Genomic DNA, 17988 nt, shown 5'->3' with positions numbered 1-17988 from the left:
GCTGTACGTGCAGCACGTAGCGAACCCACCCCAAGTGTCCGTTCCCTGCTGCGAGCCCTGCGAGTAGCAGCAGGCAGCTCTGCTCGGGGCAGACACTCTCACCTAAGTCACCTGGGCCTCCTGTCTGAGTCGGCGTCCCCAGTCCTATGACCTGAGTTAGGGGAAAGAAGAAGAGAGTTAATATTGGGGGTGCAGCTGGGGGTGCCACCACAGGGATGTGTGCTCCCTCGGGGCAGCTCCGAGAGGCAGCCTCCAGCCAGCCCGCGGCCGGGGGGTCCCCGCTGTCCCCTGTGCCCCCTGCACTCCGCAGCCCCCAGTACCCATTTGGGTACTTATTTTTTTTTTTTTGCCTTGTCGACTAACCCCCTCTAGCGCCGAGCCGGCCGCATGCGACCCGCGGGCTGCCGGCAGCGGCGAGGCGAGGGGGCGCCTCCTCTCCTCCTCTCCCCTCGCACACACACACGCACAGGGCTCCCGCTCCCCTCAGGAGGGCGGCTGAGGAGGGGCCGCCGCCGCTCCCACGGCTCCCCCCGCGCCGTTTGGCTGCCGGGGGGCCGCGCTGGCCTCCCGGGGACCCGGCAGCCGCCGGGCCGGGCCGGGCCGGGCCGGGCTGGGCCGGGCTGGGCGCAGCGGGGCGGCCCCGCCATCGCTCGGCGGGCGGCGGGGGAGCAGCGGCGCCCCAAAAACCGCGGCGAGGCGCAGCGGGAGAGAGCGGCGGAGCCGCCCCGCGCTCTGATCGCCCCTCCGCCGAGGCAGCCGGAGACGGGGGGAGAGAGGCGCAGAGGGAGCCGGGGCACGGCGGCGGAGCGGCCGGGGATGCCGCCGCGCAACTTGCGCTGATGCCCCGGGGAGCGTGAGGAGGCGGCCGGCCCCTCTGCTCTGCTCTGCTCTCCTCTTCTCTCCTCTCCTCTCCTCTTCTCTCCCCTCCCCGCCCCCGGCGGCGGGGCAGGACCCTTCGCCATGGCAAACTGAAGCCCCTCGGCGCTGCCTCCGGCCGGGGATGCGGGGCCCCGCGCGGCGGGGACGGCGGAGGGGGCAGCCGAGGACGGAGCCGCTGAAGGAGCCGCCGAGGACGGAGCCGCCGAAGGAGCCTCTGCGGGGCTGAGGGCGCCGGGAGGAGCGGGGCGCGACCCCCGCCGCCGCCGCCTCGAAGTTGCCGGGGCTCGCTCGCTCCCTGCCGCCGGGGCTCTCCCGGTTGCCGGAGCTCTCCCGGCGCCGCCGCCCCCCTCGGAAGGGCGGCACGGGGGCTGCCGGCACCGCCGCCCGCCGCCGTGCCCCGGGACCCCGCCGGTGGATGCGCCGGAGCCCGGCGGGGCGGCGGGCGCTCGGGGGGCCCCCCCGGCGTCCCCCGCTGGCCTGAAGGAGGACGGGGAGGGAGCCTCGGCGGGCCGAGGACGAGGGAAGCCCGGCGGGGACCAGCCATGGGGTGTCGTGAGGCGAGGGGGCTGCTCTGGAGACTCGGCCTCTTCCTCCCCCTGCTGACTGCGCGCCCCGCCGACGGCGGCCACGGAGCCGCCAACCAAGGTGAGGGGCGCCGGGGGGCCCGCCGACAACTTCCCGAGGGGGGCTACGGGGACGGGGGGGGGTCTTCCCGGAGGGAAGCGGGGGGCTCTGCCACTCCGGGGGGCTCCGCCGGACCCGCGGGGGGCTCCGGCCGAGCGGCTCAGCTTGCCCCGGCCGCGAAGTTTCCTCCCGCTGACAGGGAGCGGTAGCGTTTGTAGACGTGAACTGGTGTAATTTTTAGGGTCTGCGCGACTCCTGCCGGGAGCGAAGCGCCCTCCGAGCGGGTTTCGGGGAGCTTAACGACTGTTAAAGGAGGTTGCGGCTCGTCCGCTGCTCAGGGATGCGTGGCTGCCCTCAGCACCTCAGCGCTGCGGGCTTTTGTCCCACGGCCCGAAAAAATCCCCTCTAAAGGCTTTGGCACAGGTGCATGCTCCTCAGGTCCTCCTGAAGACGGTAGTTTAATTGCCCACGTTGTCACGTTGCTTGTGTTGAAGGAAAACGCCCGTGGCTTAAAAAATGAATCACCCTACTTAGAGAAGTAAGGATAAGGCTGCATTGCACATTCAGACGGTATCAAATTTTGTTAGATAGAACTGGGAAAAAAAAAACACACGGTAACTGATCATGAAACATTGTGTTATACGTTCTGAACATCTGGGTAGAGAGAGCAGAGCGTTTCCTTAACTGCTTATTTAATGCACATCTCTCTACTTAGTTGGGGAGAATGTAGGGTGCATCTCTTCCTAAAGTCAGTCTTTCCTTTTTTTATTTTTTATTTTTTATTTTTTATTTTTTTTGTACAATTTAGCTTTCCTGATATAGGGTTTTAGTGTGATGTGAGTGAAAATATGGGAGCTGAAGGGCAGCTCCAAACGTCGCTTCTGGTAGAAATTATTGTACCTGTTACTGTTGAAAGGAGTGCTGAAAATGACTATTGTGGAAAGTAATGAGAAAACAAACTGGTTTTAGTTGTGGAGCACTACCAAATGTGTAGCTCATATATTTTCACACTTCTGTTTTACAGTCCATTTTCAGTGTTCATTGTACGTACATGGCTAACAGTAAAAAGAGAGCATAAAATATCAGGAAAGTAGGAAAATGTGATAGTTTGGCCACAAATGCCTTGAAGAATCAGAGTCAGGCGTGGTAGTGACATTCCAAGTGATATTATTCCTTTGCCTCTTCTGTACTGAATGTGATGTATAATTTCGGCTTGCAGTTGGATAACATATAGCCAGATCAGTGCTGTGTTACAGTTTGCCCTTACTCTTGTCTTAGAAGACATCAGATTTTCACAGCAGCACGACACGGTTTTCTTTTTATGTCCCATTCATTAGTGCATGCTAATGCCTTTATGTTACTGCAAGGCCTTACAAGACATAAATGCTGTCTAAAAAAACTTATTCACATGTGTGATAGAATAACCGTGGCACATTCTATGCATCAAAGGTAAAGAATTTGTATTAAGTAATGCAAGTTAGATTAGGTCATTTTAAAGTAAGTTTCTGAACTAGTATTTGATATTCCTGGGATTAAATTAGTGATAGTTAAATAATGTTTCAAAAACTAGTTAAAAATGGGGAAAAGTTACCAAAACAGCTTAGCCCAAAGAAAAGGCTTTCAAGGATGAAGTGTTTTGTTTTTTTGATATTGACATCACTTTTCTCAACATGTTTGGGTAATGAGGTATTGGCTGCATATAATGCTGATGAATTTCTTAACTTCTGAGTTAACTTCTCTTTCTGCACTTTGATTCAAAACTTCTAATAAAAGGAGGAACTTCTAATATATTTGGTATTGCCAGTGTACCATGGAAATCAAATGATTAATCTAACTCATCCAAACACATGTGAAATTTAAATTTGCTGAATTAATACAGGTGATTCAGAACACCCACACCACCCGAATAATAAAATGTTAGCCAAAAAAGTCTACTTGTAATGATGATTTTCTCTAAAAACATGAATTGAATAAAAGAAAATGAGTACAATAAAGCAGTTGCATATTGTGTAAACACTTAAATGGATAAGTTTAAAGTACCAGTTACTTATGTTTGGTATCCCAGCTACAAAGATTTTTTTTTTTTTTTTTTTTGAATCTTGTGTAGTTAGCTGAGGAAAAAAAATAAATCTTATATTTTCATAAGGTGATATTTCAGAGTATACATCTTGGAAGCACCGTTGCAATACTTGTTGTTGGTTTTTCATTAATTATCATCATAATTATAACTTAACTTTACTATCTAAAATATTTGGTCTTCTATTTTGTATTTACAAGCATATCAGCATTAATGCAAACTTCCAAAGGAATGTTTTCATTGGGTTGTCAGGTTGGGGAAAAAATGTGGAAGGGGAATACATTTATTATTCCAACTTGGTAACCAGAGAGCCCTTCCTTTTCATCCTTAATGGTGAATTTTCTGTTATTAAAGAGGGATTTTCAGAGAATTAATATACTCCAGTCTTATAAATTACTGTTATTATGTTGGCATTTATCGTTTTGTTTGCTTTCCTCAAACAGAAGGATATTTTTATATAGTTCCAAGACTCTTAGGTTGTCTTTCTTTACCCCGTAAATCAATGCATGGTGCCTTACAGTATCTGTAGCAAGGCAGACAGAAACAATACTATTGACAGAGAAGTGAACTTACTCATTCATCTTAATGGAGTGGTAAGTTTGAAAACAAGTTATGACCGTGCCAAGAGCTAGATTTTACACCTAAGAAAAACCCTGTAGGTAGGCAAGGCCATGGAGCTGTGTAGGACATGTATCGCTGCGGTCTGAAATTGAATTGCTTGAAATATAAGCCTCAGTTAACAGTGTAGGTTGAGTGCTTGCATGTTCATCTAAATTTTAGTTAGTTGACCATGACATCTCGTTACAAATAAGTTGCATTATTGTACAAGATTTCATCCTGTGTTGTAGGCTTGTTTTCTGGTTGCCAGAACACATTGAATTGAGCAACTACTCTCAATCCTAAAGATAAAGATAAGAGCAACTAAACCATGAACATTGTATAAAACATGACTTTTTGAGATAGAAGTAGCATCAGTTAATGGATTAACAGTATCCAGCACTAAGTATGCACGTATGTTTCCATGTACACATAAACCAGAAAGGATTTTTATACACTGGCTTCTTGCAAACTGTACCTGCTATTATCTGTCACCAGACCATCAATTTCTGAAGTAAACTGTAGGACTTGCAGAGTTCATCATGCTTCATGGCTATCAGTGAACTGTGAAAGGAAGTTGTGTGCTTTCTCAGTTACCAGATGTCACTATATCTTCCTAAGTTTATGTAAGTTTTGTTGTTGTTGTTGTTGTTTGTTTGTTTTATGCTTCCTTCTGAAAGGCATACATATTTATTTTCTTCATCCTACAAAAAAATAAGGTATGAAATAATGTCAAGTGCCATTTTGAAAATTCATATAGCCTCTATTTTCACAATTATTATGGTTGATGAAACTGGGTATCTCAAAGTACGTAAATAAAACCTTTTGATTCTCATATTAAAATCTGAGGCAGATTACTAATGACCTTGAGTTCTTCATCAGTTCAAAGATGTTACCTTATATTTGTTCAGATATTTATTTTTACATAAGAGCAATCTGTCACGGATAAGTGGTCTTTCTTCATATAGCATTCCAAATTTTCCTGTCATAATAAGGAGACCAGGACTGAGTGTAGAGGCTGAACGTCCCTCTAAAGACACGGAATCATAGAATAGAATCATAAAATATTTTACTCCTAGAAGATCTCTCTTACATTGAGAAATGTAGGTACTAAGGAGGAGGCTGTGCTGATGCTTGTATTGTACTTACCCTGTTGGATTCTGCTATTCAGTTGTCCAGGTGGTATTTGTGAACATTTATATCCTTAGATGAAAATGAGAAAATTAAATAAAGCCATTGCAGTAAAAATGTTACTCTCTTTTACGTCTGTAGAGAAAGTGATGAGCAGAATCATATTTTTGCCTGAAGCTGTTAATAATTTAAATATTTCTACCCATTTATATAAAAAAATATTTCTACCCATTTATCTTAGAACCCTACAGACTTCAGTGGTAAGGATGACTTTGGAACCTCTGCAGGTGTAGATATGCATGAAATGACTTTTTATCCAAGAGCCTAGATTTGAGGGCCATAAATATCAGAGATGAACTGATTTGATGTTGATGTTTCATGATATATTCCTGGTTCTGTATTTGGCAATGCTGAGTGCTGTTTGGATATTTTGTTAATTTGTTTTGGACAAACAACGATTGGTATGGATTTTTAAAAAACAAAACAAAAAAAAAAAAAAAAAAAAAAACAACGTATAGCTTAACCATCTATAAGTTAAGACCTTATGTTCTTCTGTAGTTCTGTTCTTCTGTGGTTTTCATGTAATTTGGGGTGTGAAAACACCTCAGAAGAACTAAAGTATTTTTAGAAGTCCACAACTTCGCACTGTTGAGAAAGAAGGCAAGTCAAAAATAAGTGGTAGAGGAATTATGGAAGTATAAACTGAAGAGAACAGTTGACAGTGAGCAGTGTTTTCTCCATCTCTCATGATTTATTCAGAGAGATCAAGTTTTCAGTTTCACCTGGCGTCTTGCTTTTGTTGGGAAACAAGGCTGCACAGTTCCTAGAAATCAGCCGGATGCAAACACGGGACTGGTGACTGTCCCGTGTCTGTCTCCTGTTCTGGGTTTCTTTTCAAAGACTCTGCTGCTGGCTTTTCTCAAACTGGACTTCAGAATTGGATTAGATATATCTGGGGTTTGATCCGGAACAACCACTCTTATCCTCCTATGAATTAACAGTTAGCATTTCAACATAAACTATTTTTCTGACAAATCAAATAGTTAAATGAAAGGAGGAAGGAGTGTGCAAGAAATTCAGTTCTATGGAAACTATGGAAAGCTCCTCTGGGTTTCCAGATACATATTTTAGATCTAAATAATTAGATCTAACTCTGTCTGAGGGCCCATTTGGGTATCTGATATTAGACTTTTCAACTGTGAATTTTAGAGAAGTCAGTTCAGCAGATGGGTTGTCAGTAAGATGTACAGTAAGTAAATATTCAGTTTGTTAGCTAAACTTTGTAAAATTCAAGGCCTAACTTGATTAAAATCTTACACTAATCACCTACATTTAGAAACTGATACACATGTGCAATATGAGAAGCATTGCGTTGTTCTTGTATGCCAATCTGACATTGCTATGTTAGGACATTTTCTTATTGCAGCTGGATGTGTAAAATGGAATGTCTCCATTGGGATCACTGGGTTACTCTACCTTGACATTGACATAAAGAAGAGGCCAGTCTTTTGTTTATCATGCCCGTTAACACGCTGAACTTTGGGACACAGAGGTAGAACAGTAAACAGTATGGAAGTAAAGGAGTAGGGAAGGAAATTGTTTATCCAAAATCCATCCTGACATCAGGAAACAATGCATCTCACAGAAGTTGTCAAAGAAAGATATCAGTTATGAACAATGCATCTTCCTTGAACTTTTGAACTTGTAAATGATACACCAATCTTTATGGTTGAGTGTTAGAACTAAGGATTTCTACTGAAAAGAAATTTTCTCTTGCGAGATAAAAGCATGAAATTGTTTTCAGGATTTCTTTCTCAGTAGTGGTCTATATATATATTCACTTTTTCATGAAGTTAAATAAGTTATTTCTCAGACTTTTCTTGTAGATTGATTTTTAATTCTTGAATGCCACTTCCTTATAATTTTTGCGTTAGTGAACTTACATTGTGGCAACTTGTGTAAAATTTTGGATTTTTCTACTAATGTTTGTTTCTATTTTTGGAATAGATTTGTGTAAGCTTTTAATAACCTAAAGATCTATTTTATATTATTTATTTATTTTTACCATATTTGTAAATACTTCATTTCTATCCAAATCCTTCAGAATAATCATCAGTCCATCTTCTGTTGTAATGGTTCCAGAATATTTCCAGACCATACAAAAGCCTGTAACCTTTAACGCTGAAATTACCTTTAGCTTATTCATTTCTTTTCAAACCCCTCTAGTTAAAGTCTACCACTTTTTCTGCCAACCATTACACTGGTTTGAAGGATGCTTTTATCAGTTTATCAGTTTTGTAACACCTTTTTTTGTGAGTGCATGCATGTGTGCGTAGGTAAGCTATTGTACCTTCACGTGTCTTAGAATAAGTCAGTTTAAAAAGTAGGCATTAAAGAGAAGCCTCTTCAATTAATCCAGTGTCCATTTTTAATGTAAGTACTAATTTTAATCTGTGTTAGAGAACACAGCTTGAAGGCCCAATTGGCTTTAAATCAAGTGTGTATTTTACATGAATATCAGAAGCTTGCTCATCAGACATGTTAAAAAAATATATAATTAAAAAAACATTTTTCCTAGTCAATAGGAAAATTTCACTTAATTGTCTAACCTACAACATAACACATCTGCATTTCCAGCACTTACTGTCTGAGATCTCTGCATTTGGACTAAATTCTATCCTTCTGTAAGAAAATGTAGAAATACTGAATACCTTGATAATGGCTATGATTTACTCATTAGAGATTTATTATTTTTAATCCGTGCAGGTGTTTTTATGATGTTTTAGATACTTACATAGATATTCAAAAAAGACCATCCAAGCAATGCATGGGTGTTTTTCCTCCCAGAGATACTGTACAAATAATTTCCTTCACTTTAAACAATTGTTCTACAGTATTTCATAGTATGTGTCTATGTTTAAGCTAGCAGATACCATAACTTTTTTTTAATGTGTTTTTTAATCTCCTAAACATGTAAAGCCCTAATAAGTGTTATGGCATTTAAAGGAAGTATTTCATATATATTATCATCTTTAAAACCAGGCTAAATTAAAAAAAATAATAATGCTATATCTTGATGTTTCTTTTGGTAGTCTTTCAGGGTCAGTTCTGTAAAATATAAAAATATTTATGAGGAAATTTTATTTAGTTTAAAAATATTTTTTCCTTTCTATAGAATAGTCTTATTTTAAAAGTATTTTGTCTATAGATATAAAAAGGTGAAATTTTTAACAATTCTGAACAATTCTTTAACAGTTCTGAAGCCTTGATTCAAAATCATAGGAACATTCAATTTTTACAAAATGATATAACACAATGTAGACTACATTAAACATATACATTGTGCTTGAACATGAAACACAGGCTTGAAACACAGTGAATCGAAGCAAAGATGCTTTAGAGCTGAATGTTTTTCCTGTTCTCTTGAAATTCTCTTAAAATCTGTAAAGAATAGTATGCTACAAAATTTGTTTTTAAATGATCTCAAAGTTTTTCTCCCTAATTCCTGCTGTCTCTGCCACCCCCCTTCCATCCCCAACAAATACTTCCCTGCCAGACTGAAATGTTGAGGAAGAGTTAAATCCTGATGTTTCTTTGTAAGCGGCACCAGAGAAGGCTGTGCTTAATTCAGTTAGTCATCAGCTTTGTGACCCTTAACATTTCCTTAACTATGATGTAAAAGTTGACTCTCTCCTTCATGCTGCCATAGGAGATGTATGACCAGGGCTGGTCTCTGCCCATGTATTCCATGTGCCATCTGGCCCAAAGCAGTCCCAAGATCAGAAACACAGAAAAGGTCGTTCTTCACTCCTTTCTCCCTGTTTCATCACTCCTTTCTTCCTGTTTCATCAGCCTCTCCCATTGTCTTCCTTGTCGTACATGTGCACACAGTTATCCTGACTTCTAAACTGGATCTGGATCTGCGCGTGCAGTTTCCATGATGAAACTGAAGCGTGCCTTCACCAGGCGTCACAAGTGGACTGTAGTGGGCTCACTAACTGCAGTAGTCAAACAACATGCATTAAGGTTTCTCACTAGAAATTTTATCAAATTTATTCTGACTGTATTTACCAAATTCCTTAATTCCATAATTCATTTGGTAACAGCAAAATATTCAATATCTGAACAAATTTCAGTTCAGTTGGTTACTTTAATATCTCCGATTATAAGCAGATGCTTTGTGAACAACAGATATTTGGCCAAGTTCAATAGTGGTTTTATATTTGTACATTTGAAAGTTCAGTATTAAAGTAATATCTATCTGTCTTCCTTTTCTCATATTTCCTTGCTCCTTCTGCTTCATGGATGTACTGAATTAAGAAAAGTAATAAATTAAGAAAGGAAAAAGAACATTAGTTTCTAGCAGATGTTTCTGCTTTTCTTTCAGTCAGAAAACCAGCCTCTACAGTGGTCTGGGAAGGATTCTGCTTAAAGTCAATAAAGAATAAGTATTTAAACATGTAATACTCTTTATTTGAATAACAATTCTTGGTCTGTGTTAAGGTACATTTATTAGAGGCTGATAGCGTTTTTTTCCCCTTCAGAGAAGTGATTTTATTAATTCTGAGTTGACTGAATTCCAGACAGACTTTGAAGGTGTCTACTGTTTGCTGACAGGTTCTCCAAGAAGAGTAATACCAGATTAATGATGCACAGCTGCTCCTCATAGGTCAGTGCAGCTCTCTGTTGGATAGCACAGGTAAAGCTTATGTTAAAAGCACTAACATAAGCAAAGCGATCCAGGGTGAACTTTTTAATATAGAGTTGCATTAGCTGCATTTGTGATGCAGCATTCCCTCATTCCAGCAGGTTTTTGCAATTATAGAAGTTTTAGCCTGGCCTAAAATCAGTGCTGTGTCACTTCGGTAAGAAAGATGGGCAGCAGGCACCATCTGTAACAAACTACTGTGAAGGTACATACAGAGAATGAGGACATAGTTAAAGGTGTATTTACTGGGAGTTCTACTGTCTCAATCCATTTAATGGCTTCTGCACCTAGGACAAAAGGGGAAAAGTCACATATAGCAAACAGTATCATTGATGCATGTAATGAGTGATTTGTCTTGGCTGGGGACCCTTGGTTAGAGTGCACTTGCTGCTGCAATTTGTATTCTCTGGCTGCTGGTAGCTTTTCAGTTTAAAATAAAGGAATAAAAGAGCAAATTAGAAAGCATTCTGTAAAATAGTGCACAAGCATTTTAATCGTGGTGGAAGAGGTTATCTTTGAAATTTCACAGACCAGTTTTCCCAGTTCTGGTTTACAATCAAATTTTGTAGAAAAGTTTCTGCTGAAATTTCAAGTTTTATCATCCAAACATGTTTTACATATATTAGAGAGGGAGAAAAAAAAAAAAAAAAGGGAGATCTAGACTTTCCTTAGTCATGTTTTTTAGGCATTGTTTGTATAGTGTTTTCATTCTCTGTGGCTAGAAATTGATAGCATGGAGAATTTGTATTTCAGAACATAGTTTGAATTCAGCAGTATCTGCTAAACAAAGTGGGACCTTAAAAAATTGTATAGTTCTGTCTGACTAGTGAAGATCCTTGAAGGGGAAAGTAAGGGAAACTTAAAACCTTTGTCTCTGTTAGATTGATTTTGTTTGCATTACTGAAGTTGTTAAGTGCTTACATGATAGAATGATACAGTAGGAACAATCGCTCGGAGGATTGTTAGATTTAATCATTGAGTTTAGTGGACTTTATTTCTTGGAAGAACATTTAATTTCAGTAAATGTGAATACTGTTAATATTTTAAAATGAAGAAACATGATGCAGTGTATGACACACATGGCTTCTCAACCAAACTTGCACTCAGACTGTTGTCAGATGTGATAGAAACCTACACCCTGTTGCTTCTGAGACAACAGTAAGAATGTTTCCTCTGATTTGGGTATATGATAAAGGCATCATTAAATTGCTGGAAAATATTTATTTCCAGACTAACAATTATAGAAAATAAGTAGCTTTATTCCTTAATTCAAGAAATATACAGAAAAATCTCATGCTAGGTATAAGGATTTGTCTTTATAAAATAGTATATATTGGAAGTGGTTATGTTCAAAGGAAGAAGAGTGATTGTATATACTGAACAAAGAAGAAAGAGAGGGGTATTGTATAAAAACTGCTTCTGAAGAAATCTAGGATTGCGAAATCAAGGAAGTGAGATGGTATTCCATGCTGTGTTAATGGTTTCTCTTGCCGAAGCTGAGTATAATGATGTTATCATATACTTCATTTTCTTATAGACTATCTAAAGCTAAAGGGTATTTTGTTTAGTGTAGAAAAATGGCTGGAAGGAGCCAACGTTTCTTGCTGCTGTTGTTTAATGTGTAGCTCTGTGCAAACATTATACTGGATGCAGAGTTCTTTTTCCAGTATCGAATCTCTTTAAAGCTTGTGTGTGTGTGTCCCATATTCCTTTCAGTCACTGAACTAAGGAGAAGAGTTAGAGGCTAAAGCTTTTATTTTAGGTGAGCAGTTTGTGACACCCACATCACATTCCAAAGACTTAGTTTTATACATGCTCTGAAAAAAGCTACTGCTGACTACTCAGAGAGCTATGTGTTTCTGAAGCTCAGATATATCTTCTGTCATATTGGGAAACAGGAAGATGAGACACTTTCATTGATCAGCTCTACACCTTGTGTTCTGTGAGATACCTATAATTGTACAGAAAAGTGGTGGCAGAGATAGATATAACATCTTGGTTTTCACTGTACTCTTCAGCTAAATTAATTGTATTTTTTCTTCCTATACACAACTAAGTTCTTCACTTGCAAAAATTTGTTCCTAATTTACAAATTTTTTTATCAAAACACAGTTTGTCAAAATATTAAATGCAGATGAAGTGAATTTGTACTAGAAATTAAAGATCTGAAACTTTTCTTTCATTCTGTGCACCTAGTCTCTTAACAGCCTCCTTGAAGGCAAGGCCCCAGCCCCATTGCAAAGGCTTCATCCAGCAGAGGCTTCATCTACCCTGTTTGACTCCCGTAGCCTTAGGAACCAGACTTTGATGTAGACTGTGAACCATAGTGACTATTTCAGTTCTGGCTTTTCCTAACTTTAAAGTGTGGAACTTGCTAATCCCATCAATGTAAAAATGTAGTTAATACGAAATTTCCTTTCTGACTGCAATTTTTGTATTTTGCGAAGTTCTTTATTCTTTCATTCTTCACAGATCATTCATGTAGGATGTTGGTTTATTTAGACTGACAGTGTAATCATCTACTAAATGATCTAAATTACTTAAGGGAAGAGAGATGCCATATTCCATGGCATAGGCATTAGAAGGTAACGAAGACATGCACCTTGCCAGTAGATTGTGTTAAACAGCAAAGGGATTTTGAAGAAAAATAGGTTTATTTACAGGTTACACAACAGAGTTGTCTTCATTAGTTTGCCTAAGAGCTCTAATGATTATAACCTCCCATTCTGTAGCTGTTTGTATCTTCACTTGTTCTTCTCCTTTTTACCTTTCTTAACACTTCTTCTAGATAGTTTCTGTCTGTCAGTGCCTGTAGTTTTCTTCTATTTCTTTCTTCCATTCCTCGTCTTGTTGCCTTTGACTTGGGATGTTTCTCTCCCATATTCCTCTACTCTCTGATGTCTGTCAGGATAAAAGTACAGCTGAAAGCTTTCTGTACTTGTTAATGTGGCAACCAGGAGATAAAATGAGAGGACTGTCTTGCACACCCTCTGTATCTTAGGTTGGAATTAGTGTGGAGTAACTAGGTTGGAATCAGCTTCCTTCTTTGCTCTGTTTTTAACAGTATCAGCCCAGTCAAATTGGTATGTAGAGTCTGTTAAGGATGAAATGCACTAAGTGTAGATAGGCTTTGGCAGAACCAAAATTTTGACTTACTGTAATGAACAAGTTCTGCTTGGGTAAATGTGAACTTGCAGCAAAGGACATCAGTGAATTGTTATCAAGATGCTCCAAATGACAGATATGCTAGTGTTCCTTAATTAAATATTCAAAACACATTTTCCCTTGTCTTTCTCTTGGAAATGTTTGAACAGTTTTATTAGAAATGTTTTTGCAGAAGTCCATTTCAGACATAGAATTCAACATAAAATATTTCAGAGTGAATATTTTAATTTTCAAAATGTTTAAAAGGAAAACTGTGCCGTAAGATGAGAGACTTAGTTAACCTGAACCATAGCAATAGTTAGAGTGGAGGTCATACTTGTAGCTGATTTCTCATTTTTTCTCCTTCTCATGGCATACCTGTTTTTGCCACAGTACATCAAAAGTTACAGCAATGTTTAGCCTATTCATTTCACTTAGGATCATTTTCCTTAGTAATTTAGTAACAAGTAGTTTTCATTTTAAGTAATATCCTGAAGCTCTAGCATTAGCAAGTTTCCATCATATTAAAGAAAATCAGGAAATTATTTTTAATAGCTATAGTCTGATAGATGTATCTTATACTTGAGAGATGTGCCTTAAGAAATAAAAGCTGATTGAAATGGTGCCACAGATGGATATTTTGAAAACAGAAAAGAAAATCAATAATAGATTAGGCTTGATTAGATGTTGACATTTAGAACTGCACATAGAGAATGTTAAAATTTACTGACAACAGACAGTCTTCTGCCTGATTTGCATTTCTACCTCCATTCTTGTTTCAGATGTATCATGATACATACGTTGTAAAGGTTAATGAAGAGATGATGATAAAATTACCATATAGCTCATCTGATTGTTCACGCTCTAGCCTGGAGGGCTGAATGTTTTCTAAACTAGTTTGTCTTCTGTGAAACCTAATTCTATTTATTTATTTATTGTTATATGAAATTCTAAATTGCTTGAATGTTTAGGTTAGTCTAAAATAATTTATGAAGTGATTTTCCTTTCTACCTTGCTCCATACACTTGTTTGTAGGAACAAATTTCTTTTGTACTCTACTTGAAGAGTATTTTGTTTTAAAACCCATTTTTGCAGTTTGAGAAGATCTCTTCTATGACAGCAGAGTACATCCTCAGAATATCTGCAGATGATGTAAAACTGGGAGGAGAAGCTGTTAGGCCAGGGGGGCATGCTGCTACCCAGAGGGACCTTCACAGGCTGGAGAGATGGGCTGCCAGGAACCTCATGAAGTTTAGCAGGGAGAAATGCAAAGTCCTGCACCTGGGGAATACAGTCCCAGCTACCCAGATGGAAAGCAGCTCTGCAGAAAAGGATCTGGAAGTCCTGGTGTACATCACATTGAACACAAGCAAGCAGCGTGCCTTTTCTGCAAAGGCAGCTGACAGTGTCCTGGGCTTCATTAGGCAAAGTACTGCCAGCAGGTGGCAGGAGGTGACGCTTCCCACCTCCTCAGCACTGGTGAGGCCACTACTGGAGCTCTGGGTCCAGTTTTGGGCCCCACAGAGTAAGGGAAACGTGGAGCTACTGGAGGGAGTCCAGCAAAGGGACACAAAGATGGTGAAGGGACTAGAGCACCTCTCCTGTGAGGAGAGGCTGGGAGAGCTGGAACTGCTCAACCTGGAGAAGAGGAGGCTCAATTGGAGTCTTGTCAGTGTGCATAAAAACCTGAAGGGAGGGTGCAAAGAGGACAGAGCCTGACTCTTTTCAGCGATGCCCAGTGCATTGGTGAAAATGAAGCTGTGAATAATCAGTCTTCTCCTAGTTATTTCTGGACTACAGTGCATTTTGTAGGATCAGTTCAAGAGGGGTCAGTTTGGACCTAATTGTACTAGGCACTATTAAAGCATACAGATTCAAAAAAAGCAAGCTTGTGTGTCAATGAAAGGCACTGTGTCTTTCTTAAAGGGAAGTATAGGAAAGGACAGCCAGACCATTTGGGTATCAGAGCAGAAAACCAAGACCAAAACTAGGGAGATGATAATCACATAATGAATTTATGTTCTATATATTCATCTTATTGCTGTCAGGCAATACCCCCAGAAAAAGAGCAAAAGCTTCTAGGTCAACTGTGACTGAAGAATGCATCATAAGGCACAAAAGAAGGAATAGGAATTTTATAATGTCCAGTGTCCTGTAATGATTCCCATCCAAAGTTGGTGACAAAAATTAAATATACGTACAAGTAGGCTTTAATAAATTTAAACTTCCAAATATTGTGAGACAAAGGTAGAACTGTAGCCCAAAATAGATTTCTTTTTATATATTTGTTTTTGCAAAATGTGGTAATGTTTTCAAACTTTTCCATCTAGCTAAAGATGAAGAAACAAGCAAAACAATTTTCTCAGGTAATAGCCCACTGCAGATGCTGGTTTTTGAGAAAATCAAAAAGTATTAACATCCCATGGCTTGGGTTTTGATTGTAGTAATATAGATTCTGGTCCTTTTCTTTGGTTTCTGTCCTTAGCTGTTGGTATTATTTCTGTGTTATTTGGATAAAAGGGGTATGTGTTGTTTTGTCTAATCTATTTCATAAACCTGAAGGACTAATAAAAAGTTGTTTGGGGAACCTTGTTGAGATGTGGCCCAAATATCTTCTCTACTTGCATGCATAGCTTGGAACAAGAATTGTCAATATGTTCCATAAGCAAACAATTTACATTAGTCTATCAGCTTCTGGTGAATTTAATAACCATGTACGTCAGTGTTGACAGAATCAGATTATTTCATTTATGTAAGGGACTCATGCTATGAAGTTCCTGGATAACCTGAAATTCCAGGAGTAGGAATGAAAGAAAAAATCCCCAAATAGTGAAATATTTTCCCAGCAGAAAGAAAGGGAAAAAAAAAAGAGGGGGGGGATGGGGATGGAAAAAGCATACTCTGTCCATTTGCAAATGAGAATGGTCGAAGTGAGTCATCTGGAACTGCATTCAGTCAATGTAAATAACATTAAGGTTACACTGTAGTTCAAAGGTGCAATGTTTGGTTTATATAAAAGGGATAAAAGAAGATGGTGGAACTGGATTTGCTGTATCACATAGCTCAGATATAAGTACCAGACATTTACCAGACAGTGCTGGTGTTATGGGATGTGAATGGTACCAATATCAAAGTGTATCAAAGCAATATCAAAGGCTAGAAATGGAAGAGAAAGATGGAAAAGCAGAATTGTCTGTACTGGGTTAGTGCAGTTAAGTGGGAGTATGTTAGTTTTTTTCTCTTCCCCTTTCCATTTTAGGAATTCTGTTTTGTCTTTGAAACGTTACAAATTGGTTGAAATTAATACTGAAGTTGGGTGAAGAGTTCTGATATGCTGTGTATTGAGAAACCTCTTTGCAGGTGACAAGTTTGTGTGTCTTGCTCGTCTTCTCAGAGTAAGACCAATTGCTACCACCTGAGCAGAAGAGAATTTCCTACCTTTTCAGGTCAGATGAGACTGCCAATTTGTGGTTGGAGACTTTTTACTTCACTGTAGCATGTAATATACTTTAAAAGACTTTATCAAAAAAAAAAAACAAAAAAAAAAAAAAACCAACCAAACAAACAAAAAAACCTGGCTATTGGCAGGTTCTTCATAACCACTGTTAGTTAAGGGTCTTTTTAGTAAAGGGTTGTAAGCTGTATTTTTTTATGATGTATTTCAAAAAGGAAAACGTTGGTCAGTTGTTATTCAGGCCATGCAAGGAGAGATTGAATAACTGTTCTTTTTTTTTTTTTCTTTCACTAATGTATTTTAACTTTTAGCTGTTATCACAAATGCTGGACTCTCTGACTGAAGAGATTCCTTTTTTTCTGATATCCAGCGCTCTCATGTCCAAATGAGATGTGATTACATGAAATTCAGTGAATACATTGTCCAAATGACCTTCTTTGAGCTGCTAGGTACTAGCTCAGGTTGACCTCACAATTTGCTTTCAATGCTTGGGTTACAGGGCATATGGAACATGTTTAAATGTTTCTGATCTGGTTAAAACTAAGAGAAAACTCTGGAAAAGGTTTAAGATAAAATCTTGATAGGAAATGGTTTATGGATAAAGTAAGACTTGTTGATGAGCTTCTTGGAGGTAGTGTTCCTCGAGTAGAGGTAAACGTATTTATGCAGCTGTAAGGAATATAGGGGTGATTTTCATTGTAGTAAAGTGATATACCATATGATTAAAGCTCCTAAAGTAGCAGCGGGCTGTCCTTTTTCAAATAATGAGATGGAGCAGTGCATTTTTGATAAGAGCGCGGAAAAGAAAATATGAAGGTGGAAGGGATTAAAAATCACATTTTTCTGACTCTCTCTAACATGAATATTTCAACTTACAAAATTTTGTGTTTAGTTTGGAACAAAAAAAAATCATAACTTTAATAATATGTCATCTGTAGGTATAAGCATATAGGTTTGTAGAATCAAGCAAGTTCAAGCTCTTTTTAAAAGAATGTTCAAAGGAGGAGAAAAAAAAAAAAAAGCTTTTATTCCAGTATAGGGTGGGGAAGAAATGTCATGAACTTGAGTCCATTGATTCCATTTTTATTGCTCAAAACTGCTACAGTTCATAAAATTCAGTTTTACAGGCTATTAGTCCATAATGTGGGTTATGTCCTTTGGAGACTTATGTTAAAGATAAATGCAGTAGTTCAGGAAGATCTATACTGTAGTTCTGTGAAGAGGGTTCAAGAATTATTTAAGTACTTGTTACTGTGTTCCAAAAGGAAATGGGGCGAGAGGGGAGAAATTGTCATCAGCCTTGAAAGTAGGAAAGGGAATCAGCAATGGAAGAGTCAGTTTATCATTCAGCAAATGGCTTCATTTCCTTGGAGG

General features: G+C 39.6%; 1 protein-coding gene across 5 annotated transcripts in view; it reads left to right on the top strand.

Annotated features, from left to right (window-relative positions):
* Positions 1-430: 430 nt before the first annotated feature.
* EPHA6 (EPH receptor A6) overlaps positions 431-17988 on the top strand; it is a 521188-nt gene continuing 503630 nt past the window's right edge. For 4 of the 5 annotated variants that reach the window (XM_068692642.1, XM_068692557.1, XM_068692578.1 and 1 more), the window contains exon 1: positions 431-1524. In XM_068692642.1, the coding sequence (XP_068548743.1) occupies positions 1422-1524 (103 nt within the window). In that variant the 5' untranslated portion in view covers positions 431-1421. The remainder of the gene's footprint in view (positions 1525-17988) is intronic. The other variant, XM_068692609.1, reaches the window with a different exon arrangement.

Source organism: Anas acuta, chromosome 1 (genome assembly GCF_963932015.1).
Source record: "Anas acuta chromosome 1, bAnaAcu1.1, whole genome shotgun sequence".
In the NCBI taxonomy this organism is placed as follows: Eukaryota; Metazoa; Chordata; class Aves; order Anseriformes; family Anatidae; genus Anas; species Anas acuta.
This window is presented reverse-complemented; position numbering and strand designations above follow the sequence as displayed.